This window comes from Macaca fascicularis, chromosome 15, assembly GCF_037993035.2.
Source record: "Macaca fascicularis isolate 582-1 chromosome 15, T2T-MFA8v1.1".
Taxonomy (NCBI): domain Eukaryota; kingdom Metazoa; phylum Chordata; class Mammalia; order Primates; family Cercopithecidae; genus Macaca; species Macaca fascicularis.
The window spans coordinates 53202380-53229778 of NC_088389.1; the positions used below are offsets into that span (position 1 = coordinate 53202380).

Genomic DNA, 27399 nt, shown 5'->3' on the forward strand with positions numbered 1-27399 from the left:
CTTACCAATGCTGACAGTCTTACATTCTAGATTGAACCTCCAGGGAAGGTGCCCTTGCTTGCTGGCATGTTTACCAGGGGTTCTAGAGCCTCAGTCACAGATTCTCTGTAGCTCACATGAAGTTAATGAAAATGAATGCCTTTCCCTACAAATTAGAGAGGCTTTGAGGAAAATCAGATTAAATGCACTCCTGCTTGAAGTTATGTTTCTTAGAACACAGCTGGAAATTTTATCACCCAAACCTTTACTTTCATTGCAATTTCTTGATTGGTTTGTTACTGTAGTGAATCTGCTTTAACTATCTTTTCTTATCCCTGAAGTTTTACTTCCATTCTACACATGTTTGTGGAGCACTGGGTCATCGTGGGCTCAGTGTAGTGGAGAGTAGGAAGATGGTGAGACACAGTAGCTTGTTGCACATGGCTTAATTTATCAGGGATCACTGATAAGTTAGTACACTAGAGAATACTGTAGGCAGAGCTGAAAAGATGGAGAAATTATAAGGCTCAGATTTCTTTTTTTTTTTTTCAGAGATGGAGTTTCACTCTTGTTGCCCAGGCTGGAGTGCAATGGCATGATCTCAGCTCACTGCAACCTCTGCCTCCCGGGTTCAAGTGATTCTCCTGCCTCAGCCTCCTGAGTAGCTGAGATTACAGGCACCCACTACCATGCCCAGCTACTTTTTTGTATTTTTAGTAGAGACGGAGTTTTATCATGTTGGCCAGGCTGGTCTCGAACTCCTGACCTCAGGCGATCACCTGCCTAAGCCTCCCAAAGTGCAGGGATTACAGGCATGAGCTACTGCACCTGGCCAAGGCTCAGATTTCTAATAGAGATTTCTAATGGACATAGAGGTTGGAAGAAATGGGATGGACAGGAAAACTGAGTCAGGTGCTAAAAACGTGTAGGAAGGTGGCAGTGTGCTATGAAAAGTAAGAGCAACCTCCGTGAGAATGTAGAGAAAATAGGATAAGTGAGTGGCGAGGACCCCCAAGAGGGGGTTTTATAGTAAAACAATGGTCAGAAGTGGCAACAGGATACCCTGTAATGCTTTCACCTCTACCAATGCACTGGGTACTAGAGAGTGCTCCAGTTTGCTCTGGAAAGGCCCTTAAGAGACATAGTGTCTTTCTGTGGACAAAGACGACAGAAAAGAGATTCCTTTAATAAACCATCCACTCTCTGCCCCACCTTTGATGAATACTGCAGCATTAATGATGATAATAGCTACTGTACACTTACTTTGTTCCAGGAACTGGATAAATGTTTTACATACATTATCAGCTCTATTTTTTGGAGAAGATACAGGGGCTCAGAGTCCCTAGGGTGCCAGAGCTGGTAAGTAGCAGAGTCAGGATTCAAACCCAGCTTTCTCTGACTCTAAAACCTCCTTTCTTCCTGCTGAAACAATTAACTCAAGACAACAAAGGAGTAAGGATTTGGGGAGTTTTCTGCATAGTAGAATAGACCCAAAGGAAAAGAAATAAAGACAGTGACTAAGATTTGGGTTTGCCTGTCCCACCGAAATGCTTTGAGCACTTTAATGAATATAAATCCTTCAGGCTGAGAGAAGGTTGAACATCTGAAGACACTGATTCTTCAGAGATGTAATCCAAACAAAATGATCTTTGGTGATACAGTCACTAAACCATTTCTCCCAAAATTCTCTTGGAAAACCATCCTATAACAGCAGGGAACATTATCCAACCAAGTTTTTCTGCAAATAAGGGATTGCTGATAGAGGCTTGCCTGCTTGTGTTTCTGTAGCTTAGGGTGTTTATGAATTCACTAATCCCTTCCCTTCAGATCTCTTTTATTCTGGTGTTATGATTGTGGCTGAAAAAAATTGATTTTTTTCTATGACATAGAATGTTGAAAGGTTGATTTCTTTTCTGGAGGAAAGGTTCTTTTTTTCTATGTGCTACATACCCCCGACCAGGGAAAAGGCAAATAGTGGTATTGTTTGCTGAAGTCTTCCTTTGAAGGTTGCTCCGTGTTTGCTTAGTGGAAATCAGCAGGGGAAGAGAGCCTGTCTCTAACATTTTGTTAGAGTTTCTTCGTAGTTCTACAGTGATGAAACAAGGACTTGGGTACAGGACAGATCTGCTTTCAGAAATCCTGGCTCTTGTGAGGTTTAGAAGCCCTGGGACCATTTTAGCTGGTGGCAATGGGAATGTTGAGGGTGATAAATAGGATCTTTGGTTGTCCAAGTATCAGTGACATGATATAGATGGAGTTAAACCTTTAGGATCTCCTTATTTATTGGTTTGTTTATTTTTGAGACAGGGTCTTGCACTGTCACCCAGGTTGCAGTATGGTGGCGTGATCGTAACTCACTGCAGCCTCAAACTCCTGGGCGTAAGTGATCCTCCTGCCTCAGCCTCCCAAGGTGCTAGGATTACAGGCATGAGCCACCACACCCGGTCAGGATCTCCTGTAAAATTATATTGTTGACAGACAACATGAAGAATTATGCTTCTCACAAGTTAGTTATAGATTTGTACAATATTCATGGATTTCTTGTTTCAGTTTTTACAAATTCATAGCCTTTATTTTGAAAATTAGCTATTAGCAACAATTTTGTTTAGGAAATTGGATATATATTCAAGTGAAAGAAGGAGGTACAGTTACCTATTATCTTGTTGTAACTAACAAGTAAGTATGATGCATTTAGTACTTTAAAAACTGCACCCAAGTTACAGATTATTGGAATTAATACAATTCATTGGATCTATATATTTTTAAATGGGCAGTGTGATAGCAGAACCTCTTTTAGAATGATAGAATTCCTCTGGAATGATTGGATAACTTCACTTCATCCTTGACTTTTACCTTGGAAGATTTCTTACCCCTCTTGGCTTCTCAAATTTGACTATTAAAATGCTGCCGTTAAAAGTAGGAACATAGTTTCAGGGGAGAGTACCAGCCCATGACCCTTCTGCAAGGCCTCCTAACTCAAGGCAGTTTCCCTGGAATCGTGATCTATGGAATGTTTTGGGAGTGTGAGGAGGTGCAATTTAAGGCTATCCCAGCAAGGATACGCTTAGGGATAGAGGGCCTAGTAGCATCTGGAGACCAGAAGTTAAACTGAGGCAGTCAAATTAGCTTCAGGTTCAATTAAGCTGATGGGTCACACTGGGAGAAATTGCAGGATGACTCAAAATCCCCTCCCGCCCCCGCAGCAGCCACATTCCATCTTCAATCATGGGTTCTTTCCAGGTTTCCTGGCCTTCTGTAACCTTGTTAGGCTTGTCCCCGAACGTGGCTACCGATCCAAAGACACATGATCAGAGAGGCAATTAGAAAACCGACCTTTTCCAAAGCAAGCATGTTCTGTTGGGCTTAGAAGTTTCATGTCCTAATATTGTAGGACCCTGTGCATCTCTCTGGAGATGAGGCACATGAGTCACATCTGTGATTCTTGCTTTTGCATCAACATCTCATGAATAGGCAATCAGAGCTTTGGCACCAATGTATTTTCAGTTCATATCTGGTATACTGAAATCCACCTCCTGCTTTGTAGTTTACTGGCAAGCTGTTTTTGATATAAGGCATCTAGAACACTGTAAATATGTAACATTTTCATTTCTCTATTATACCTCAATTACGAAAAAGACATGTAGAAGCAATCTCATCAAGAGAGATACTGAGGCCAGGCGTGGTGGCTCACACTTGCAATCCCAGCACTTTGGGAGGCTGAGGTGGGTAGATCACTTGAGGTCAGGAGTTCGAAACCAGCCTGGCCAACATGTTGAAACCCTGTCTCTATTAAAAGTACAAAAAAGTTAGCCGGGCATGGTGGTGGTCACCTGTAATCCCAGCTATTCTGGAGGCTGAGGCAGGAGAATCACTTGAACCAGGGAGGCAGAGGTCGCAGTGAGCAGAGATCACACCACTGCACTCCAGCCTGGGCAACAGAGTGAGAGTCCATCTCAAAAATAAAATAAAATAAAATAATAAAAAAGAGATATATTGATAGCTGTTGTTGGAAATTTCAACTTCCATCTCACTTCTGGTAACTTTTTGGAAGTTTGAACAAAGTGGAATACACACACATACACACACACACACTCTTTTATTTGTTTAAGGTTTAATGAAATAGCCGTCATATAATCATTGTTTTTGAAAGATGAAAATTAGTTGCCAACTGTACATTTTGGGTATGTGAACTATTTGGATAGAACTCTGAGAAATGCATTCAGAACAACAAACAAAATCATAGGAGACAGTGCAAGACCCTGTCTCAAAAATAAATAAGCTAATCATAGCTTAGTGGGAAGGGGCATATAAGAGTTGTTGAAAAAGTTACTTCTTGAGAAACCAGCTCTAATGCTAGGCAAGTCACTTGCTTTGGGGGAGGCCTCAGCTGCTCTCTCTATAAGATTGCAGCAGGGGTGTAGTGGGAGTGAGTCTTCAGAGATTTTATCTACTAATACGACAGTCAAATGGAGCATGACTTTGTGGAAGCCTCTCCTCTTCCACCCGGAGGGGCCCATTTCTGTGTCCCAGTGAGATGTGACACTTGTATGGTCCCTGCTTGGAGACTTCCCTCTTCTGGAACCTGCCCTGGCTCAGGCATGAGGGCTGACTGTCACCCTTAGATGGGAGCTCAGCACTAAAGCTCACGTGTTGACAGTGTTCTTGCAGGAAGGAAGAAGACCGGCCAGCCCTTTTGTTACTGCACAAGCAAACAGCTTCTGGTAGCTGTACAGACACATGCGCTTTCTTTCCTCACTGTATTTCCCTAGACAGATTTAGTGCTGCAGAAGGGTAGAGGGCGGTCACGGGAAGGAGTTCCTGTTTTTCTTTTGGCTATGCCAAATGGGGAAAATTCCTCCTAGCTTGTCTTTTTGGTGTCATCCTCTCTCCCCCTTGCTGCTGCTGCTGCTTTTTTTTTTTTTTTTTTTTTTTTTTTTTTGAGACGGAGTCTCGCTCTATCGCCCAGGCTGGAGTGCAGTGGCGGGATCTCGACTCACTGCAAGCTCCACGTCCCGGGTTCACGCCATTCTCCTGCCTCACCGTCCCGAGTAGCTGGGACTACAGGCGCCCGCCACCACGCCCCGCTACTTTTTTTTTTTTTTTTGTATTTTTAGTAGAGATGTGGTTTCACCGTGTTAGCCAGGATAGTCTTGATCTCCTGACCTCGTGATCTGCCTGCCTCGGCCTCCCCAAGTGCTGGGATTACAGGTGTGAGCCACTGCGCCTGGCCCCTTTCTTCTTCTTTATAATTCTCATCTCTCATCTCTCCTGGAAACGTTCATGTCAAGTTCAAAAGGGCACAATGTTTTGGTGAGGAAGAAGTGGGAGAACAGGTGACGGATGGTAACTAGGGTCATCATTTTCCCTTCCCAGCCAGCTTCCTGTGAACGTGTGTGTGTGTGTGTTTCTTTTGCCAGCATCACTGAATCTGTCTGCTGTCTGGTATTCCAGGTTTTGGTTTAGGGAAAAGTAAAAATAATTTATAATCCCAGCTGTCATTTAAACCACCCCTTTGTGGGTAGCATATGGTCCACTGTCTCAGTTCATTGTCCTAAAGATGCTTCATCAGAAAGGAATGACTTCCGCCCCATTACCCTCTGTCCCCTTACTCTGCTTTATTTTTCTTCATCAATCCTACCACCACCACCCACTGCTTGAACAACCCACTATTATTTGTCTGTTTCCCCATCCCTGGTAGAATAGGAGCCCCATGAATGAAGGAACTTTGCTGCTGTTGTTCACCACTGAATCTCTGAGGTCTGGAACACACCTGGCATGTGATAGGCACTCGATAAATATTTGTTGTGGCTCATGGGAGCCCTGCAGAGTTAATGCTGCAGTTGTTTGTGGAATTCATAAGTGGTAATGAATATTTATCTACTATTCCTCTTCCAAGGAGATCACACAATAATCAGGCTTTATACTATCCAGTTCTTAGGTCTTACAAGTTATGACTTGTGAGGTATGTTAATTATGATAATGGAAGGCAGTTTATTTAGTTCAGATTTATTGACATGTAATTTACACAAAGTAAGACTTCCCCTTTACAAAAGCATGATGAGTTTTGAAATATGGATACACATGTGTATCTGTCACTGCCATGCTCCTTTTCAGTCTGTTGTCCCCTCCACCCATGACCACTGGTCACCACTGCAGTGATTTCTGTCCCCTTCTTTTCACCTTTTGCAGACTGTCATATAAATGGAATCATGCAGTGTGTAGTTTTTTGTGTCTGGCTTATTTTTCTTAGCATTAGGCTTTTGGGATTCATCCAGGTTGTCACATGTATCAGTAGTTTGTTCCTTTTTCTTGCTGAGTAAGTGTCCCAGTTTTATTTATTTATTTATGAGAAGGAGTCTCACTCTGTCACCCAGGCTGGAGTGCAGTGGCGCGATCTTGGCTCACTGCAACCTCCGCCTCCCAGGTTCAAGCAATTCTCCTGCCTCCCCAGTAGCTGGGATTACAGGCGCCTACCACCATGCCCAGCTAATTTTTGTATTTTTAGTAGAGACAGGGTTTCACCATGTTGACCAGGCTCGTCTCAAACTCTTGACCTTAGGTGATCCGCCCGCTTCCAGCTCCCAAAGTGCTAGGTTTACAGGCATGAGCCACCGCGCCTGGCCCCAGTTTTATTTATTCACCAGTTGATGGTCTTTTAGACAACTAATTGTTTCCAGTTTTTGGCTATTCTGTATAAGGCTTCTATGAATATTAACAAATACCAAGGATGGGATGACAGGGTCATATCATAATACTGTACATAACTTTAGCAGAAACTGTCAAACTGTTTTCTAAAGTGGCTCTTCCATTTTACAATTCCACAGTGTCTTGAGTCCCAGTGTCTCCATACACACGCTAGCACTTTTAATTTTTAATTTAGTGGGCATGCAATGATACCTTATTGTGATTTTAATTTGCATTTCTCTGCAACTAATGATGAGTGTTTTTGCTTATTTGGGAAGGTTTTAATTTAGCAGTCTGTTGTATTCTGTAGATATTAAGAACTTCAAAATATCAGTGGCATTTGCAGTTAAAATTTCTTTAAAAAATTGGCCAAAGGTTTCCAGCAGTCACTTCTGCCATGCCCAAACTGTATGAAACAAGGCTGAGGTGTGGAGATGGTCACATTTTGGCAAAGGGGTGATCACTTGGGTGACTGATGAGACCTAGAGAGAGTGCGCCTTGGGCTTGAGGGTGAGGACGGGCGGAAAGTCGACTGCATAGCCCTGCTGGCCTTGGGGGCTGCCCAGTCCTTAGCTAAACCTGGCGGTTATGGGAAGCAGACTTAGATTCTATTGCATTTTTCCGGATGCCCCAGGAGTCACCTGGGCAGCTCAGCAGTCCTTTGTGACTTTCAAGCATATGGTAGAAGCTGCTGAATACAGAGCTCCCTCTCTGGGGATAATTTGCCCAAATCATTTAATCAAGCTTGAGAAATGAGTTACCACAGGCCCAGGAGTGCCACCACCCTTGAATTCTGGTACCCTATTTCTCCTGTCCATCTCTTAATTAATTAAGCAGACATCCCCGAGAGTTTACGACAAGCCAGGACCCTTTTGCATACTAAGGAAAACAGGGATGAAGGAAGCAGGAATGGTCCCTGCTCTGACTCAAAAGGTAGAAATCCTCTTTCACAGCCAAGCCTTCCTAGGGAGCACGTAGGAAGGGCTCTGAACCCACATGTCAGTTGCGGGGGAGGAGATCAGGAAAGGATGTTGAAGAAGTGGAGACCTAAGTTTAAGACCTAGGAGTTAGCCAGGCCAGTAGTGCTTGAAAAGGTGTCTTAAGACAAGAGAAGCCACCAGTGAAGTCCCAGTGGTAGGAAAGTGTGCAGCATATTCTGAGCCTGTACACACACCCAGGGCATTGCTTAGCAGGTAGGGAGTGGTGAGAGAGTAGGCTGGAGTCCCAGAAGGGAGGCCAGGTAGACCTTGGTGAGCACTGGACTCTATGTTCAGGTGCTGAGGAGCTGGCAAAAGGTTTTAAGTGGGGGAGTGGCATATTCAGATATTTGGTCTAGCTGAGTAACTTTGGGTGCTCTGTGGCAAATGGATGGGAGACCAGTGAGGTGGCGGTTGTGGTCATCTAGGAGCAGGATCAGAGTGGCCTATTGACTGGGATGTCTGTGAAGTGGGATCCTTTCCAGCCAGTAACTGGAAATGTGTATAAAGGCAGAAGTGAGTGTGCTGCATTTGAAACATTGAGAAATCTAGTACATAGTACTGTTTCTTTTATAGCTTTCTTTTTTTTTTTTTTTTTTGGTTTTGGTTTGTTTGTTCACTAACTTGGAAAACTGATGTGGAAATGTCCCTTTGGCTTCAGTTACCTGAGCAGAAGGGGCCAGGCCTTGCCAATCCCTCCTCTTAGGACAGAATTGCTCCCACTATTGATCATTGTGCTCTGAGATGAGGGAGCAAATTGTGCAGGAGGCCAGGTCAGTGCCAAGGTGGGCAGGAGGAATTGGAGCAGGAAGCGTGCCTATTTGTGCCCAGCAAAGCCACAGTAGAACTTTCTACTGTGGCTCTATGCTACTTCTTACCAACCTTCTCCGTGTGCTTCCTGGAGAGTCCTTGGAGTCAGAACCTGTTTTTTTTTTTTTTTTGGAAACCCAGACACTTTACTTCCAAGAAAATGCCATCCAAGAAAACTCATCCTTCCCTCCTTCTCATGAACATTGTGTAGAGGTGTGTCTTCTCTTTCTTTGAGCTTCTCCACTCAGGGTTTAGGGGAGGTGATATTCTGTATTTGGGTTTGGCTCTGGGTACTGCAACATTAAGCTATTTAGATTTCATCCTTCCTGCCCCTCCTACCTTTCCAGAAACCCACAATGGATTTGCTAGAAATAATGGAAAGTCCTGTTTAGACAGGATATAACCATTTCTCAACTAGAGGATATTGTTGGAATGAAGAAAGATAAATGGGGAGAAGGGAACTCACATTGCTTTGGCACTTACATTAAGCCATGTACTGTGTTGGGAACTTATTTATATTATCATGTTGAATCAACAGAACACCATACAAGGTAAGTATTGTTATCATTTTACAATGAGGAAACTGATGCTTAGAGAGCATAAAGCCTTGGCCAGGGGCACATAGTTGGGAAGCTGGGGCTAATTCATGCCTGGCCTCTTTCTGGTAGTTTTCCTTTTTTAATTGTACCCTCCTCAATGTTACCTTGGGGATCTGAAAAGGTTCATGTAGCTTCTAAGTCAACGAAGTGATTCCTGGAGAGCAGATTCCGTATGAGAAAAATCTAGCTAATTATTTCAGTGTTTCTGGAATGCAAGCTCCTTCCTGAGCCATTTAGAAGACAATTTGGGATGACAAGCATGTGTCTCACAATGCTGTTCTGGCTGCCAGTGCTGTGCTGCTAGTTGTCATCTTTGAACAAACTGATGCAGTGCTGCTTTAATTCGTCCTCTTTTTGGAGTAAGAAACTTTGGAGGTGTGTGTCCTTCTAGAATTTTGCTGAGCAAATGGTAAAGAAAAGAAATAGGTCCTAAGGCTTGACTGTTTCAGAGAATTTCTTGATTTATTGGACTGTCAGTGAATGAATTAGAATACATAGTGGTAGGCTATCTTTTCTTCTGAGACACTGCAATTTCCTCCAATCTCTTGACTTTTCTAGAAGTTTTAATTCAAGTCCTTGTTGGGTGGGAGATAAAAGGGTATCGTTCTACTAGAGACTGACCTTGGCATGGAGATCTCATTTGGACTCACAGATTTCTAGTCTAGTGCTTGATTTTATATCCATACCTCATTACTGCATTCTTAGTTCCTTCTGCTTTTTGTTCCTCATGCCCAGTGTCCCACCCTACCCTTGCCCCGACTCCTCTAGAGGCCACAGTGATTCACTGAGCCATTTTATAAGCAGAGCTAGGAGAGTTCATGGCTACCAAGTGCCAGCGGGGCCGAATTTTCACCTGTGTGTCCTCCCTTCCATTTTTCATCGTTTGCCCCATCCCCAGCTTTAACTTTAGTATAACTACTTGGGACTATTCCAGCATTAAATAAGGGCAACTGCTGCATGGGTGGCTGGGACACACAGAAAGTAGTATCCCTTGTTCATGAGAAGACCTTCTTGCCCTAGCATGGCAAACAGTCTTCCAAGGAGTCACCTGTGACACCCAACGGAGTAGGGGGCGGTGTGTTCAGGTGCAGGTGGAACGAGGCCAGAAGTGTGCATATGTGCTGACTGTGGGAGCTTGTTTGTTGGTTTCACAGTTGATGCCCTGAGCCTGCCGTAGCAGACTTGTTTCTCCATGGGATACTGTTTTCTTTCCAGAGACACAGCTCTAGGGTTGTCCTTATTACCTGAGAGCCAGGTATTGGTGGCATTTTCTTGGTGTTTACTCACACTCATCTAAGGCATGTTGTGGCTTTCCAGATGACAAAACTGTGCTTTATTTATTTATTTATTTATTTATTTATTTTTTGGAGATGGAGTCTTGCTGTGTCGCTAGACTGGAGTGCAGTGGTACTATCTTGACTTACTGCACCTCCACCTACCGGGTTCAAGCGATTCTCCTGCCTCAGCCTCCCGAGTAGCTAGGACTACAGGCGCCTGCCACCACACCCAGCTAATTTTTGTGTTTTTAGTAGAGATGGGATTTCATTGTGTTGGCTAGGATGGTCTTGATCTCTTGACTTCATGATCCTCCTGCCTCGGCCTCCCAAAGTGCTGGGATTACAGTCTTGAGCCACCATGCCTGGTCAATGGTGCTTTTTATCATTTGAAGGACTCAGTTGTGTAACCCACTGAAACTTTAGTCTGTAAGGAAGTTCAGGGAATAGTATAAGTCACTCCAGGCTTGAGGCAAAATTTACAAATGCTGCTGACTTTCTAAGTAAGGGGAGGCATTTTCTTAGAGAAGAGTTAGATCTCTGGGATTCCACTATGCCATTTCCATCCTCAGTGTTCTGGCCACCTGAGAGAGGTCTATTTTCAGAAATGCATTCTTCATTCCCAAATGATAACATCCATGGAACTAAAATGATTAGGACCCTAACAACTAGCTTCTAGCCTGCTGTCGGAACACCTCCCGAATCCCTCTTTGTGGGTGAACCCAGAGGCTGGGAGCTGGGGACTCATGACCCATTGAGAAGCAGTCATGACGCAGAGCTGTGTGTTGGAGGTCTCAGCTGAGAGGGCTGGATTAGCAGTCCTCACTGGTGTATGGCTTTGCAGCAATAACTGACGGCTGTTTCCCCTCCTGCTTTATCTTTCAGTTAATGACCAGCCACGGCATCCCTGCTGTGAGCTCTGGCCGCTGCCTTCCAGGGCTCCTGAGCCACACGCTGTGGGTGCTGGCTGAGGGAACATGGCTTGTTGGCCTCAGCTGAGGTTGCTGCTGTGGAAGAACCTCACTTTCAGAAAAAGACAAACAGTAAGTTTGGGTTTTTCGGGGGGGTTCTGTCATTCTTCTTTGTGGTTTTGAGTTGCGAATTGGAGGAGGGAGGGAGGGAAGGAAGCTGTTTGGTTTTCACACAGGGATTGATGGAATCTGGCTCTTATGGACAGAGGACTGTGTGGTCCGGATATGGCGTGTGGCTTATCATAGAGGGCAGATTTACAGCCAGGTAGAAATAGTAGCTTTGGTTTGTGCTGGTGCCCAGGCATGAGTTCTGATCCCTAAGACCTGGCACCAAATTGCCTGACCACCCCACTTTTTCCGTTTGCCGCAGCCCTGGGAGCCACCTGGCTCTCCAAAAGCCCCTAATGTGCCCCTGTGTTTCTGAAAGCTGTGAGTAAAGCGAGTTAATGGCCCCACTCTTAGAGATCAATACTGGGTATCTTGGTGTCAATCTGGATTCTTTCCTTACAGATTTGTGTCAGGCCTGGAGGAATATAATAACTGAGACTTGTTTTATTTCTGCGGAGGGTTCTAAGCCATTCACTTCCCAGATGAGCCAATAATGCTTTGAGTAATCTGGAGATCATGTTTAATGCGCAGGTGAATGGAACTGTTCCACAGACGGATGTGAGGGCTGTAGGGCAGAGTGAACTCCCTGAAGCTCAGACGTCAGCTCTTTGTCTCTCTATCTCTGAACACCCTTCCTTAGAGATCCCATCTCTAGGATGCATTTCTCTGTAGTTAGTTTCTACGTCTCTTGTTCCTGGTCCGCCTTTATTTATTTATTTTTATTGGATTCTAAGCCCGTATCCCCACTTGGCTATCTTAATGCAGCTTCACATGTCTGTAACAAAAATGATCATCTTTCTGAGATTCAAAGGGCTACACGGGACTTTGGAGAGAATTTCATTCAGTTTTCCTTAAACTAGAATAATGCTTGCACTGTCTGTAAAAGAACAAAAGTGTCAAAGCACCCTTTTGTTCACTAAATTTCTTTTTTATTATAGTGTTACTTAAATATGTACATATGTAAAAGTAGATATAAACTTATAGGCTATTATTATACAACTACATGACCCACACATATTTACAAATTAAGTGCAAACAAAATTATCCAATCAATACCATTCAAATTAATACCTTAAATATGGTGAGGCAGTTGTTGTTCAGCCGAAACCAAATTATAAGTTGCATGGCAGTAAATGCCATCGTGCTGAACGTTTGGAGTTTGGCTAGTCTATATTATCATGTACTAATGATTGAATTCTCCACCCATGTTTCTACTTGTACAACCTTAATTTGATGGTATTTGGCTTTCATTGGGTCCAGTCTCATCTTTTATAAGTTGAGTCCGCACCTGTTCCATTCTCATGAGTTTGCTACAATTATACTGGTGCCAACACAATCATAAACACAAATGTAGACTTGGGCTTTGAAATCTTGTGCCAGAACTTGGCTTTAAAGTAAGCATTTAAAAAATCCATATGTGTTTATTAGACTTGGTTTAGGTGACGATTGAAATGAAAATAAAGTGTTTAAAATCCTCCTAGAGAACTTAAATATAATCCCTCAGCAATGTGTATACAGGTCTTCATTTGAGAAAAACTGATTGTGTTCCGCCTCTCCTGTTACAAATGGGGAACCTGAATTCGCAGGTCTCTAGTGAGAGAACATGGACTAGAATCTATGGATCCTATCTGTTTTCTGTAATGTAAAGTATAATAAGATAATATTATATTAATATAATAAAAGCAAACACTTAGAATGAGCTTCCATGTGCGAGGCACTACCTGATTAGGCATTATTAACTAGATTTATTCCTTTTAAGGCCCTGTAATGTACTGTTATTTGGAAACGTGCTACTCAGGTTAAATAACTTGTCTGAGGTCCACACTACTAACACGGAGCACAGCTAGGGTTCAAATCCAGATCATCTGACTCTGGAGCGAGCACTCTAACTCACTGTGCCAGATTGCTTTGCAGTGGTATCATTATTTTGCCTATCCCCCATCTGAGAATATTGAAGTTTCTGATTCCTTCCTTGCCTTTCTCCCTGCCTTCCATGGTTATTCCCAAGTCTTGGTGTTCTAGTCCTCTATGTCCGTCATTACTCTTATTCTTTCACTATGGTGTGGTCCAGGGCTCCTGCCCCTTCTTATCCTGGTGGAAGGGGCCCATTTGCTGGGAAATTGTCTCTGCCATGGTTTATCCACGTTATGTGTCTGTTAATGAGTAGTGGGAAGAATCCTATCATCTTGGCAATGAAAGGAGGGCTATGGCTCTGGGGTAGTCTAGTCTGAACCTCTTATTTTACAGATGAGAAAGCTAAGGTACAAAGCAGGAAAGGGATTTCGCCAAGGTCACCCAGCCAGCCACTGAGCTGCAACCAGAAGCTGAGATCCCTAGGACTAGGGCCAAGCCTCAGTCTGTCCCATCACAGTGACTTTTCTTCCCTCCTCCAAACTATTTTTATTTTTTATTTTTTTGCAACTGCATAGCAACTTGAAGGTAGCAGAAAGGGCAGAGAAGAGGTTTTCCGTGCTTAGCCAGGGAAGGAATCCTGCAACAGGATGTGGGGTTGGGTCATTCAAATTGGGCCAGACTCCACTGGTCTTGTTGCTTCTTGCTGGGTATTGCAGATGGGTTTAGAAGTGTTAGGATTAGAGAGATAGGCAGGTTTAGCCAAAGGCAGTTTGTAGCCTTATGGCAGAGTTCTTGTTAAAGAAGGAAGTGGGATGCAACACCCTGACACAAAGGGGCTTAAGTTGTTACACCACTGCCTGCTAGCCTGTTTTCCTTACCTCCCTTCCTGATTTCTTTTTTTTTTTTTTTTTTTTGAGACGGAGTCTCGCTCTGTCGCCCAGGCTGGAGTGCAGTGGCCGGATCTCAGCTCACTGCAAGCTCCGCCTCCCGGGTTCACGCCATTCTCCTTTCTCAGCCTCCCGAGTAGCTGGGACTACAGGCGCCCGCCACCTTGCCCGGCTAGTTTTTTGTATTTTTTAGTAGAGGCGGGGTTTCACCGTGTTAGCCAGGATGGTCTCGATCTCCTGACCTCGTGATCCGCCCGTCTTGGCCTCCCAAAGTGCTGGGATTACAGGCTTGAGCCACCACGCCCGGCCCCTGATTTCTAAAGGAAGTGTATTTTGCTGAATCAGAAAGAAAAGTGATTTATTTCAGGTTGCTGATGCTTAGATTGTTAGAGTTGGAAAGATCTGGCTCGCTCCTTGTACAATTGACAGAACTGGGTTTCAGGGGGGCACTGGTGTCCAGCGTTGGTCAGTCAAGAAAGTAGCACCAGAACCAGTCTCCTCGTGGCCCTCCAGTTGCAGATCCTTTTTTGCTTTGCTCTCTCTGTATGCTAAAGCTCCTGTGTCTCGGAATCTCAAGTTTTGACTGATGGCTGCTTCCCAATCCACCTGGTTTAGATTTCTAGATTATATTGTTTAGACATCAGAACCTCTTAAGGGTTGTGGGGCCACCTTGTTAGCTCACATAGTGAGAACCAGCCCTGCCCATTAGGTAGGGGAAGAAGTTAGCAGTCCATGATAGCTGTTGCCTGCAGTGTATGGAAGTTCATTGCACAGTTCCTGTCTCTTGAGATCCTGGAGTGTATACGCTTGGCCTCAGAGCCCAGCACAGAGCCTGGCCCTTGGGACATGCTTAGTAAGTATTTACTGAATGAGTGGGAAATGTCTTAAGGCCCATTAGTCTGTAGGCCTTGAGGAGGCTCCCTTGCACTAGGAAGAATAGTAAGAATACGTAAAGCCTGTCTGCTGCTGCCAGGAACATAGAAACACTATGTTTGGCCTGGAGCCGAACAGTATACCCCAGAGCAACCCTATTGAAAGGCAGTGCTTGCCTTTTCATTCTGTGTCCTGGTTTGCTGGTAACTCCTGGGTACCCCCCTCTCCTGTGCCCCCATTATGCAGACTCACGGGGGACCATCAGCCAGGGTTAGTTTTCCGCTGTTTCTGTTAGGCAAAGAATAAATTGAATTGAGTTGTGAAAGTTGGGTGCAAAGCTCAGTTTGGTTCCAAAGTAACAGTTAACTTGTGTGGGTGGTAGGTATTCAGTACAAACAGGGCTGGGGACAGGAAAGGGAAGAAAACGTCAGAGATTTCGGGATCCTCATCTGGTTTTAGGCTGATCCAGAGGCCAAGGTCCCCATGGAACAAACTGGACAAAGTGAGAGTGGCCATATCGCCTCTTTTCTTTTGCCTTTATTATTAATTTTCTTAAATAGATCTGACTAGTCATGTGGCTGGGAAAGTAGTTAATTGTGATTTTTTTTTTTTTTTAAACTGAGTCTCACCCTATCACCTAGGCTGGAGTGCAGTGGCACGATCTCAGCTTGCTGCATCCTCTGCCTCCCGGGTTCACGCAATTCTCATGCTTCAGCCTCCCGGGTTCAAGCAATTCTCATGCTTCAGCCTGCCGGGATTACAGACGCACAGCACCACACCTGGCTAATTTTTGTGTTTTTAGTAGAGACGGGATTTTAGCATGTTGGCCAGACTGGTCTCGAACTCCTGACCTTGAGTGATCCACCCACCTCGGCCTCCCAATGTTCTGGGATTACAGGCATGAGGCACTACCCCCAGCCAGAGTACCACTATTTGGGCATTCTTTAATGAAAAAGAATGAACTATCCAAAAATTAAAACTCCTCACTTATGAGCTTTTAGAGAATTTTGCAGAGTAGATGGAAACGCTCTGCTTCCTTTCCCCACTTCTGGTTTCACCTGACACATTTCTTCCCTGTCCTTACTCCTGGACCGGCAGCAGTGGTCATGATTCCAATCCCAGCTTGGCCACCATCTGTCTCAATGGCCTAGGAAAACTCCTTTCTCCAGAGCTTTAGTTTTCTACGGAATGAAGAAAGTTAAAACAAATAGAAATTTATTGTTTCATTTGGATAAATATCTATTAAGCACGTATTACTTGTGGGATGGTTAGCTGGATATCTAGTGGTGAAGCAGTCAGGCATGAGTACTGTTTTCATAGAGCTTACAGTTCAGTGAGGCCAGCAGATGTGAAACGTATCATCATGCAAGTAAAGATATAACTGTAAACTGTGATGAGGATTATGAAGGGAAAAAACCGACAAACTGTGGTACTGGTGTTAGATACTAGCAGATGTGGTTATGGATTTCATTTAGAATGACAGATCGTGACATTAAAGCTGAGAGCTCTGAAGTTCGAGCAATGGTGAGCCAGGCAAAGATCGGAGGCCTAGAGATAGGGAAATCCATTCCCGGCAGAGAGACTGGGGGTGCCTGTCCCCTAGGTCAGGGAACAGAAGAAAACCAGTGGCACTGGTGGAGTGAATAAGACTGACTGGGGATGAGTTGGTAATAGACATGACCAGATCATTCAGGGCCTTGAAACTGGGGAAGGAGAATTTAATTTAGTATTTATTTATTTATGTATTTATATATATATTTATTTATTTTCGAGACGGAGTCTAGCTCTGTCACCCAGGCTGGAGTGCAGTGGAGCAATCTCGGCTCACTGCAACCTTTGCCTTCCGGGTTCAAGCGATCCTCCTGCCTCAGCCTCCTAGTAGCTGTGATTACAGATGCCCACCACCATGCCCAGATAATTTTTGTATTTTTAGTAGAGATGGGGTTTCACCATATTGGCCAGGCTAGTCTGAAACTCCTGACCTCGTGATCCGCCCGCCTCGGCCTCCCAAAGTGCTAGGATTACAGGCGTGAGCCACTGTGCCCCGCGAGAATTTACTTTTATTTTATATGCAAGAGGATCCCCTGAGATAGGCCACATTGTCTTGTGACTCTTGGGATAGAGGGAACTTGAATGACAATGGCCCAAGAAAGCAATTGTAATCATTACATATACATGGACCATTTTATGCTCTGTTTTCTTCTTTCATTTAACATTATTTAGTGTGCATGTTCACATATTTCTAAATCATCTTCTTATTTAGAATAATGATTTCTGATGTGTAGGCTGTGTTTTATAGTTTTGAAAGTAATACTTTGATATCCATTATTTTCTTGATTCTCACAACAGTTCTGAGGTGTGTGCATTGCAATTTCTGTTTCACAGATAAAAAGAGTATTGTTAATAAGTTAATGGCCGGGCACTGTGGCTCACACGTATAATCCCAGCACTTTGGGAGACCGAGGTGGGCGGATCACTTGAGGCCAGGAATTTGAGACCAGCCTGGTCAACGTGGTGAAACCCCATCTCTACTAAGAATACAAAAATTAGCCAGGCGTGGTAGCACTTGCCTGTAATCCCAGCTATTCGGGAGGATGTGGCAGGAGAATTCGCTTGAACCCAGGAGGTGGAAGTTGCAGTGAGCCAAGATTGTGCCACTGCACTCCAGCTTGGGTGACAGAGTGAGACTCTGTCTCAAAAAAAAAAAAAAAAAAAAGGTTGCTAAGAGGAGGGCTGGGATCTTTTGGCTCCAAATCTGCTGTAGGATGATGCCTTTGACATTCCTGATAGCTTTGCAGTAATCCATCAACACAGTTTTTAGAAGTTGAAACCCTGTTGCCAACATTTAGATTGTTCTATGTGTGCTGCTACAAATAAATTACTGTAAAGATTCTATACATTTAATCTTTTATTATTTTTGTATCATTGGTGTAGGCCAAAATCTGAGGAACAGGATTACTAGGTTGAAGGGAAATGGCCCGTGAAGTATGTGATCAGATGTCATTCCAGAGGATCCAGCCAATTTAAGTAGCCACCGTCAATGTGTGAGACTTTGTGGTTCAGGGAAGGCAGGCCTGGTTTTAAAAATCGTTTCCCCTCTCTAGCATTTTTCTGATGTGATCCTTCAGATTTCACTTTAGTTTTCCCAGGTCTCATTGCCATGTATGCTATTAGGGATGGGTCTAAAATTAATTTGTCTTCATATTCATATCATGTCATCCCAGTGATTATTTAATAAATAATCACTATTGATTAAATAGTGATTCCTTTTCTAGTTATTTTTGGGACATTTATTAAAACCTGGATATGGTGGCTCATGCCTGTATTCCCAGCACTTTGAGAGGCTGAGGTGGGGGGATTGCTTGAGACTAGGAGTTCAAGACCAGCCTGGGCAGCATAGCAAGACTCCATCTCTATAAAAATAAGGAAATCAGTCAGGCATGGCCGTACTTGTCTGGAGTCCCAGCTACTTGGAAGGCTGAGGTGGGAGAATTGCTTGAGTCTGGGTGGTCAAGGCTGCAGCGAGCTATGATCATACCACTGTACTCCAGCCTGGGCAACAGAGTGAAAGCTTGTCTCAAAAAAAAAAAAAAAAATGTAGGGAGCAATTTTGGGAGTTACTCATTTGGTCATTTGATATGTAGTTTTAGTTTTGGTGCTGATAGAGCCCAGAATGTGCCCTCAATTTGATGAACATTCTGATATATGGAGGAGCTCATTGTCCCCCACTTACCTTTTTGCCTTTCAGAATATCTTTTCGTATTTTCATCTATTTTTTCCCCATTGAGTGTTATTACCTTATCAAGCTCAAAAAAGTACCCTATCGCTATTTTAAGTGCAATTGTGCTAAATCTATAAATTAGCTTGGGAAATTTGGATATTAAATGATCTCATCAAGAAGCAGAGCTTAGCTCTCCTTAATTCTCGTCTTCCTTTATTTTTCCTACTAAAGTTCTGTGGTTTTCTTTTATATAAGAAGCACATGTTTGCCTAAGTTAATACCTAGGTTTTTTTGTTTATGTTTCTGTTGTCACTGTGAATAGTATTCTCTTTTCCCCACGTTATATTAATTTAACTTGTTTTCACAGGCTTATAGCAATGCTATTATTTAGGAGAATTTACCTTGGTTCTGATTAATTTGCCCATACTTGCAAATCATTTGCAGCTTTTTAGTTAACTTTGTGAGTTCTCTTAGATTTATGACCATGCTATAAACAGAAAGGATATTTTCATCTCTTCCTTTCTGATGTTTATTCTTCTTGTTTCCTTTTTCATGCCCCATTGTATTGTCAAGAATCTCTCAATACTAAGAAATGGCGACTTCATTTTTCAGCATGGAGTGCATTATTTTGGCTACCATGATTCAGAAGCCTCTTGCCCAAGGCCCAATTTTATTCTGCTAGTTTTCTCTGTTCTTTGTCCATGGTCCTTGCGCTGCCCTAACCTTGAATTAACGTGGATAAATCTCAAGAATTTAAGAGCACCGTGACTGTGTCCGCAGGCTAGGTAGTGAAATGGGTTCAGAGTGACTGGATTGTGGTCTGTGAACTTCTGCAGCCAGCAGCAAAAGTCAGGCGTGAATAATCAAGTGGACAGTGAACATCTGTAGTGTGTGAGATGTTGGCATAACTATGAATGATGATTCAAGACTGATTTTATGCATATTGAATAACATGATGATAAGTACTAGACTCTGTGGTAAGCCTTCTATGTGAAATACATTTAATTCTGATAATAACTCTAAAGCAGTGGTTCTCAAGTGGGGGCAGTTATCCCCCTACCCCACCCCACCCTCACCCTTCCAACCAGGGATGTAACATCTGGAGATATTTTTGGTTGTCACAATCCTGGGAATGTGTGTGCTGATATTTAGAGGTTGAGGTCAGAGATGCTGCTAAGCTTCCTAGGATTCATAGGAGAGTCTCTCACGACAACTATCTGGCCCCAAATGTCAATAGGGTCGCTGTCAAGAAAATCTGCTCCAGCGGTGCCTACTCATATTATCCCCATGTTGAAATAACAAGATGGGAAGTGCAAAGTGGTGCTTTAGTACTCTTAGAGCAGCTTTGATTTTGGTGAGAAACGCCTTTTGAAAACAATGTTTTTCCCCATCTTCCCACCCCATGGGGAGGTGTGGGGTTGGGTGGGTAGGTACCAAAGCAAGGTTTAGAAGAGTTTTCTATAGGAATTTATAATGGTAAAGGATCAACTTCATTTCCAAGCTATTTATGAGGGTTTATGTTTAGGAAAAGTGCTAAGCTTAGAGATGGAGGAGAAATCTGATTTTATTAATGAGTGTAGCCACAATGGCATATCCTGGCAGAAGTCAAGTTTGGTTTCTAGAGGGAGGCTATTATGAAAAGAAATACATGGAACATTCCCCTGAGTTTGGAAGGTGAGTTCTAGGTTCAATGATGGGAAGAATTTTAGAGGTCCAAGGTAAAAGGGCAAAGATTGAATTTTGTCTCTCGTGAGTTCTTTGGCTGAGGTGGCGTGAACTTTGGAGACAGTCTCTTTAATTCAGTCATACATGCTAGTGTCTCAGCTCAGCAAGGGTTTTGAGAGAGCAGGCGTCTGTATGCCCTGGTAAGTGAAGGCAAAGTGCATAAGGAGGTTGGGGTCCATAATGGCGAAGAGAAAGGAGCCCTTCAGTCAGAGTGGCTTTGAATCTTGGTTCTGCCATTTGCCAATCTTGGACCATCGGGCAGTACTCTTTAAATCTCAGCTTCCTCTTCTGTAAAATGTGTACAAGAGTACTAATTGGATTGTTTGATGATTAAATGAGTTAATGTATATAAAGCACTCACAACCCTGGTGCATAGTAAGACCTTTTTAAGTGTTAGCCATTATTATTATCATCATCAGTTTTTTTTAACCCCTTTTCCTGATCTGCTTACACTCGCCATTCAGCTGCTACAAATGGCTTGTAAGATTCTTTGTTTGCCTTTTGCTGTCAGTTGCCATGGGGAAGATCCATTCATTTTTTTCAGTCAACCAACATATTTTGAGCATCTGCTGCCCTACAGGATCCTAGATATGGGGGCTGTAGAGATGTCCAGGAACATAAGCCTTGATTCATTGGGTCAGATCACTGCTCAGCAGGACTGGCAAATGCTAGGTTTCTTTTAAGTGGCATAGGTATATGTCCCAAACGTAGCTTTGTGATGGCAGCATGGTGGGTACAAAAGCACACACTAAAGGGTCAGTAGATCTGGGTTCAAACTTTGGTGCAGTTTCTTATGGCTCATATCTTGTTCAAACCTCAGTTTCTTCACTTCTAAAATGGTAATGATACAACCTACCCCACAGAGTTATTATGAATTAAATACTGGAGATGAGATACACAAAACGTCCTGAGTACACAGTAGGTGCCCAGTATTGGCTGTAAGTATTTTAAATCTACAAGCTGTGAATTCATCTTACCTCTGTGGATCCTGTTGATATTTCTAGACCATGCCACCTACTGGGGCCATTTCCTACCTGAGTCTCCCATGGTGTCAAATAGAATGTCATGTGGCCTCCTGACTTGGGTAGAATTGGCCGCTTATCTCAACCCTGCTACTGACTATCTCTGTGATTTACCCTTCCTCCAGCTTTAGCCTTGCTACATATAAAATGAAGACAATAATGTCTCCTATCTCACACGGTTGTCCTGGGGATTAAATTAAGTAATTAATATAAAATGTGCCTTGTACATATTGGGTCCTAAATAAACGGTAGCTACTATTTATCCTGAAAGTACAAATCGTAGTTTCAGAGCTTCAAGGTTGATGACTATTTATTTTACTCATACTCTTTGTTTAGTTTCGTTTTTTTCCCCTAATTTCATTAGTTCCTTCCTTCCTTCCTTCCTATCTTCCTTCCTTCCTTCCTTCCTTCCTTCCTTCCTTCCCTCCCTCCCTCCCTCCCTCCCTCCCTCCCTCCTTCCTTCCTTTTTTTTTTGAGACAAAGTCTTGCATTGTCTCCCAGGTTGGAGTGCAATGGAGCGATCTGGGCTCACTCCAACTTCTGCCTCCTGGATTCAAACAATTCTGCTGCCTCAGCCTCCTGAGTGGCTGGGATTACAGGCTCCCGCCATGAAGCTCAGCTATTTTTTGTATTTTTAGTAGAGATGGGGTTTCACCCTGTTGGCCAGGCTGGTCTTGAACTCCTGACCTCATAATCAACCCGCCTCGGCCTCCCAAAGTGCTGGGATTACAGGTGTGAGCCACCACACCCGGCCTCATTAGTATTTTCTAAATTTATTTACAGTCATACCATTCAAAAAAATAGTTGTATTCCTGTCTTCGTTAATATTTGTAAGTGATTTTATTTAGCTACAAGCTTGGAACGGCATATAATTTTATGTTCTGCTTTTTTCACTTAATATTATATGGCTAATGATTTCTGTGTTTCATAAACATTGTTGTGATGATGGCATGATATATTGTTGAGTAGATGTACCATACTTTAAACATTTCCCCATTGCTGTGCAATTGTTTCCAATATTTTGCAATTACAATGTTTCAATGAGTGAATAACTTTATGCATATAGTTTTTTGGTATCTTAAGTTCAGTTTCCTAGGATAAATTTCCAGGAATAGTAATTGGGCAAATGGGATAAACATGGCTCTTGAATCCATGTTGTTACATTGCTTTCCCAAAGGGTTCAACTGATTTATATTTCCATGTTCATTATTTTCTTTTTTTTTTTTTTGAGACGGAGTCTCGCTCTGCCGCCCAGGCTGGAGTGCAGTGGCCAGATCTCGGCTCACTGCAAGCTCCACATCCCGGGTTCACGCCATTCTCCTGCCTCAACCTCCCGAGTATCTGGGACTACAGGCGTCCGCCACCTCGCCCGGCTAGTTTTTTGTATTTTTTAGTAGAGACGGGGTTTCACCGTGTCAGCCAGGATGGTCTCGATCTCCTGACCTCATGATCCACCTGTCTCGGCCTCCCAAAGTGCTGGGATTACAGGCTTGAGCCACCGCGCCTGGCCCCATGTTCATTATTTTCTAAACTTCAGCTCATTTACTTACTCACCAAACATTTTCAAAGCCATTATCATGTGGTAGGCTTAGTAAGAAGAAAGTGACCCTAAGGGAGAAGCTCATATATAAATAGGGTCTCAGGTGTACCAAGAGCTGATACAGACACAAAGTACCTGGGGAAATTGAGATGAGGGAGTCCTGTCTCAGCTGGGAGAAAAGTTTCTTTCCTTTTTTTATTTTTATTTTTTGAAACAGAGTTTCACTCTTGTTGCCCAGGCTGGAGTGCAATGGTGTGATCTCGGCTCACTGCAACCTTTGCCTCCCGGGTCCTGGTTCAAGCAGTTCTCCTGCCTCAGCCTCCTGAGTAGCTGGGATTACAGGCACACGCCACCATGCCCAGCTAATTTTTATATTTTTAATAGAGCCGGGGTTTCACGATGTTGGCCAGTCTGGTCTCGAACTCCTGACCTCGTGATCCACCCGCCTCTGCCTCCCAAAGTGCTGGGATTACAGGCGTGAGCCACCGCGCCCGGCCTGAGAAAAGTTTATTTTCATAGAGTCGTGGTTTTGTTCTTTGGCAGAAAGAAAATTGCTTTCTTCCCCACCCCCACCCCCACCCCCAGCTTTATTGAGGTATAATTGACAAATAAAAATTGTATATCTTTAAGATATGGAATGTGATGTGTATCTGAACTTAAAGAATAAGCTATAGAATAAAAAGGTGTTTGCTATTAAAAAAGAAAAGAAAGAAAAGGTTGAATGTCATTCCCAAGCTTTGGAGTACGTTGTCTCTTTGGGATTATTTACAGAAATCTTAGCAAGACCAGCCCCATCTTTGGTCTTGAGTACTCCACTGTCAGCATGCTTTCTTCCAGACAGGGATCCATTTGCCTTTATTTTTCGTTCTGTTGTGCTGTCTGTGCCAACTATTCTTGATAGTTTTATGGTAACAGTGTTTTTTTGTACCACGAGATAATTTATACATGCTCATTGTGGAAAATTTAGAAAAGACAGGAAAGTATTAAAAACATTACCCATTTTTTTTTTTTAAATTTAGAGACAGAGTCTTGCTGTGTCGCCCAGGCTAGAGTGTAGTGGCACGATCTTGGCTCACAGCAACCTCTGCTTCCCAGGTTTAAGCAATTTTCCTACCTTGGCCTCCCAAGTAGCTGGAAGTACAAACATGCACCACCATGCCCAGCTAATTTTGTATTTTTAGTAGAGATGGGGTTTCATCATGTTGGCCAGGTTGGTCTCAAACTCCTGACCTCAGGTGATCCGCCTGCCTTGGCCTCCCAAAGTTCTGGGATTATAGGCACGAGCCACTGTGCCAGCCACACCCATATTCTTATCATCCTAGTACATCCACTGTTTATCTTGCTATATTTCCTTCTGCCCAGTCTCACTCTGATCACTCAGTGGCGTGATCTCGGCTCACTGCAACCTAGGCCTTCTGGTTCGAGTGATTCTCCTACCTTGGCCTCCTGGGTTTGAGCGATTCTTCTGCCTTGGCCTCCTGGGTTCAAGAGATTCTCCTGCCTTGGCCTCCCAAGTAGCTGGGATTACAGGCGTATACCCCCATGCCCATCTAAGTTTTGTATTTTTAGTAGACACAGGGTTTCACCATGATGGCCAGGCTGGTCTCCAACTCCTGACCTCAGGTGATCCACCTGCTTTGGCCTCACAAAGTGATTACCGGCATGAGCCACTGCATCCATCCCCGAAAAGATTTTTTAAAAGAGTTTAATGTAGAACCATATCAGAGGTCTTTGGAAATAAAAAACTGTTTTTTTTTTTTTAATCAGAAATAAAACAACAAATAAATAAATAATAAAAAAAACACCCAAAACAATCTCAAGCACCAGCAATTGAGCAGAAAAGTTAAATTATGATCTATTCACAGAGTGGAATATCAAGTAGACATTACAAGACATGTTTTAAGAGCATATTTTATGTCATGGGAAATGCTCTCCCAGTATGATGTTAAATGAAAAAGCAGAATACAAAAGTATATGTGCTGCATAGTCTCAATATTGTAGAGAAAAAATATTATTTATGTAAGCGTGAAAAAAGACAAAAGATATTAACAGAGAACCATTTTTAGTTCAGTTTACTAGGGATTATCTCTTAGAGGTAGGATTAAGGTGATTTATATTTACCTTTTTAAACTTTTCTGTATTTTTTATTTTCAAATTTTCCGTAAAAATATAAGGACTCGAAGATCAAGAAAAATTTCTGCATCGGCTGAGTGCAGTGGCTTATGCCTGTAATCCCAGCAGTTTGGGAGCCCTGGGGGAGAGGATCACTTGAGCCCAAGAGTTTGACGTTACAGTGAGCTGTGATCTCTAGATCATAGCCTAGCCTGGACGGTGGAGCAAGACCCTGTCTCAAAAAAAAAATCTTTGCTTTTTTTTTTTGAGACGCAGTTTTGCTCTGTCGCCCCGGCTGGAGTGCAGTGGCACAATCTCAGCTCACTGCAACCTCCGCCTCCTGGGTTCAAGCACTTCTGCCTCAACCTCCCAAGTAGCTGGGATTACATGCACCCAACACTATGCCCAGCTACTTTTTTTGTATTTTTAGTAGAGACAGGGTTTCACCATGTTCACCAGTCTGGTCTCGAATTCCTGACCTTAGGTGATCCATCCACCTCAGCCTCCCGAAGTGCTGGGATTACAGGCATGAACCAGTGCACCCGGCCCAATCTTTTGCTTTTTTTTAAAAAAATAAGACAAAAAGGGATTTCATACCAGTGTTCTCTTGGCTCTGTGACTCTGAAGCCACAGTTATAAGGTATAATTACTCTTAAACACAAGACCCCGTGACTCTTTTGGGCTCTTTGGTATTTATGTTGATTACAATGTTGAAATACGGAAATGAAAGGAATGGGAGAGGTGATGACTTCAGGCAATGTAACTAGTTGTCTGAACACTACTGGCTCAGTTACATTACGTCTAGTGATTTCCATCTTGTCTTTCTGCTGATTTATCCCCTAGTAACTCACTGAGGCAGGGTTTTCCTTTGGAGAAACCTCATTGCTTTAACCAGTGTATCATGCTTGCTTATAAGTTCAATGATCTTTTAACTCATTGGAGAAGATGGTGACCAGACCTGGACAGATGGGGAAGGACTTCGCCCTCTCTCTTTACAGTCCTGCGTGCACACAGGTCAATATGGAACTATGTGTGAATTTTCATTGTCGTTGAGAGCCCTCTTCTCTGCCCCATAGGGAGCAGCTTTCTGTGCAATTAGAGGAGCAAGGGTTGTGTGTATTTAGCACAGCAGGTTGCCCTGGTCCTGTCCTTTCAACATAGTCACCACGTACCTGACACTGTGCTAAGGCTGGGGATGCAGAGAGACTCGGATGGGTGCCTGCTTTCAGAGTGCTCAGTGTGCTGAGGAAGCCAGCAATAGAAACAGATGATTTCAAGAGCTCCAGGAAAATGCTACAGGAGGAGTGTGCCTGGGTTACTGGAGTAGCACGGGAAAAGGGCTTCTAGCTCAGGCTGAGATTTTAGTAAAGGAAATTATGCCAGGATGCATCCTGAAGAATGAGTAGAAGTGAACCAGATAAAGCAGGATAGGAAGCATCTTCCCTTACCTAAGGGAAGACACAGAGGTATATGGAATGGTGTATTAAAAGGTCGGAACTCCAAACAGTTCTGTTAAAGTTTAGAGAGTGGTGGGAGAGACTGGAGAAATTGATTAATTAGTAGATGAAGTTTTCTGTGGATTTCCTAAATCCCAGTAGCATTGGACCTCCATGTTATTTTGAAATTTACAGTGTTCTGTCTTATTTTCCATTCAGTGTCAGCTGCTGCTGGAAGTGGCCTGGCCTCTATTTATCTTCCTGATCCTGATCTCTGTTCGGCTGAGCTACCCACCCTATGAACAACATGAATGTAAGTAACTGTGGATGTTACCTGAGACTCACCAATGGCAGGGAAAATCCAGGCAATGAACGTGGGCTAAATTGGACTTTTCCAAAGATGCCGTCTTTGAGAAACATCACGCATGGTTTGAATCAGAAAAACCTAGGCTTCTCATTTTTTGATAAGGCATGAACTCAGGAGACTATTTTCAGTCCTAGTGAATGGTGATAATTGTAATTATAACAATAGCCAACATCTCTTTTACACATTTTTAAACCATGAAAATAAAATAACCTTACTGATAATTTTAGAAAGTGGTGATTCAAAAGCACATTTAAGATAATGCCTTAACACCTAGTCTTTTCCATATGCATGATGTCTTAATCACACATTGCAAATCATGGAACACATCATTTTAAGCAACATTTGTGTAGAACTTCTCAGTTTTACTAATATTATTTTATTCGCATAACAACCTTGAATAGAACTGAGATCATCTGACTGTCGATCATGTATTTTGATAACAGCCTTTACAGTGAGCATA

The 27399-nt window shown here is 43.2% G+C and overlaps 1 protein-coding gene across 11 annotated transcripts in view; it reads left to right on the forward strand.

Moving 5' to 3' along the window:
- ABCA1 (ATP binding cassette subfamily A member 1) overlaps nucleotides 1-27399 on the forward strand; it is a 148500-nt gene that overhangs the window by 13575 nt on the left and 107526 nt on the right. For 8 of the 11 annotated variants that reach the window (XR_012424495.1, XR_012424496.1, XR_012424498.1 and 5 more), the window contains exons 2-3: nucleotides 11209-11366; nucleotides 26792-26885. Coding sequence is in view for 2 of the 11 variants with exons in the window: in XM_005581143.5 (XP_005581200.3) it covers nucleotides 11301-11366; nucleotides 26792-26885 (160 nt within the window). In the remaining 9 variants the exon portion in view is untranslated. The remainder of the gene's footprint in view (nucleotides 1-11208; nucleotides 11367-26791; nucleotides 26886-27399) is intronic. The other 3 variants (XM_074016951.1, XM_045373554.3, XM_045373555.3) reach the window with 1 other exon arrangement.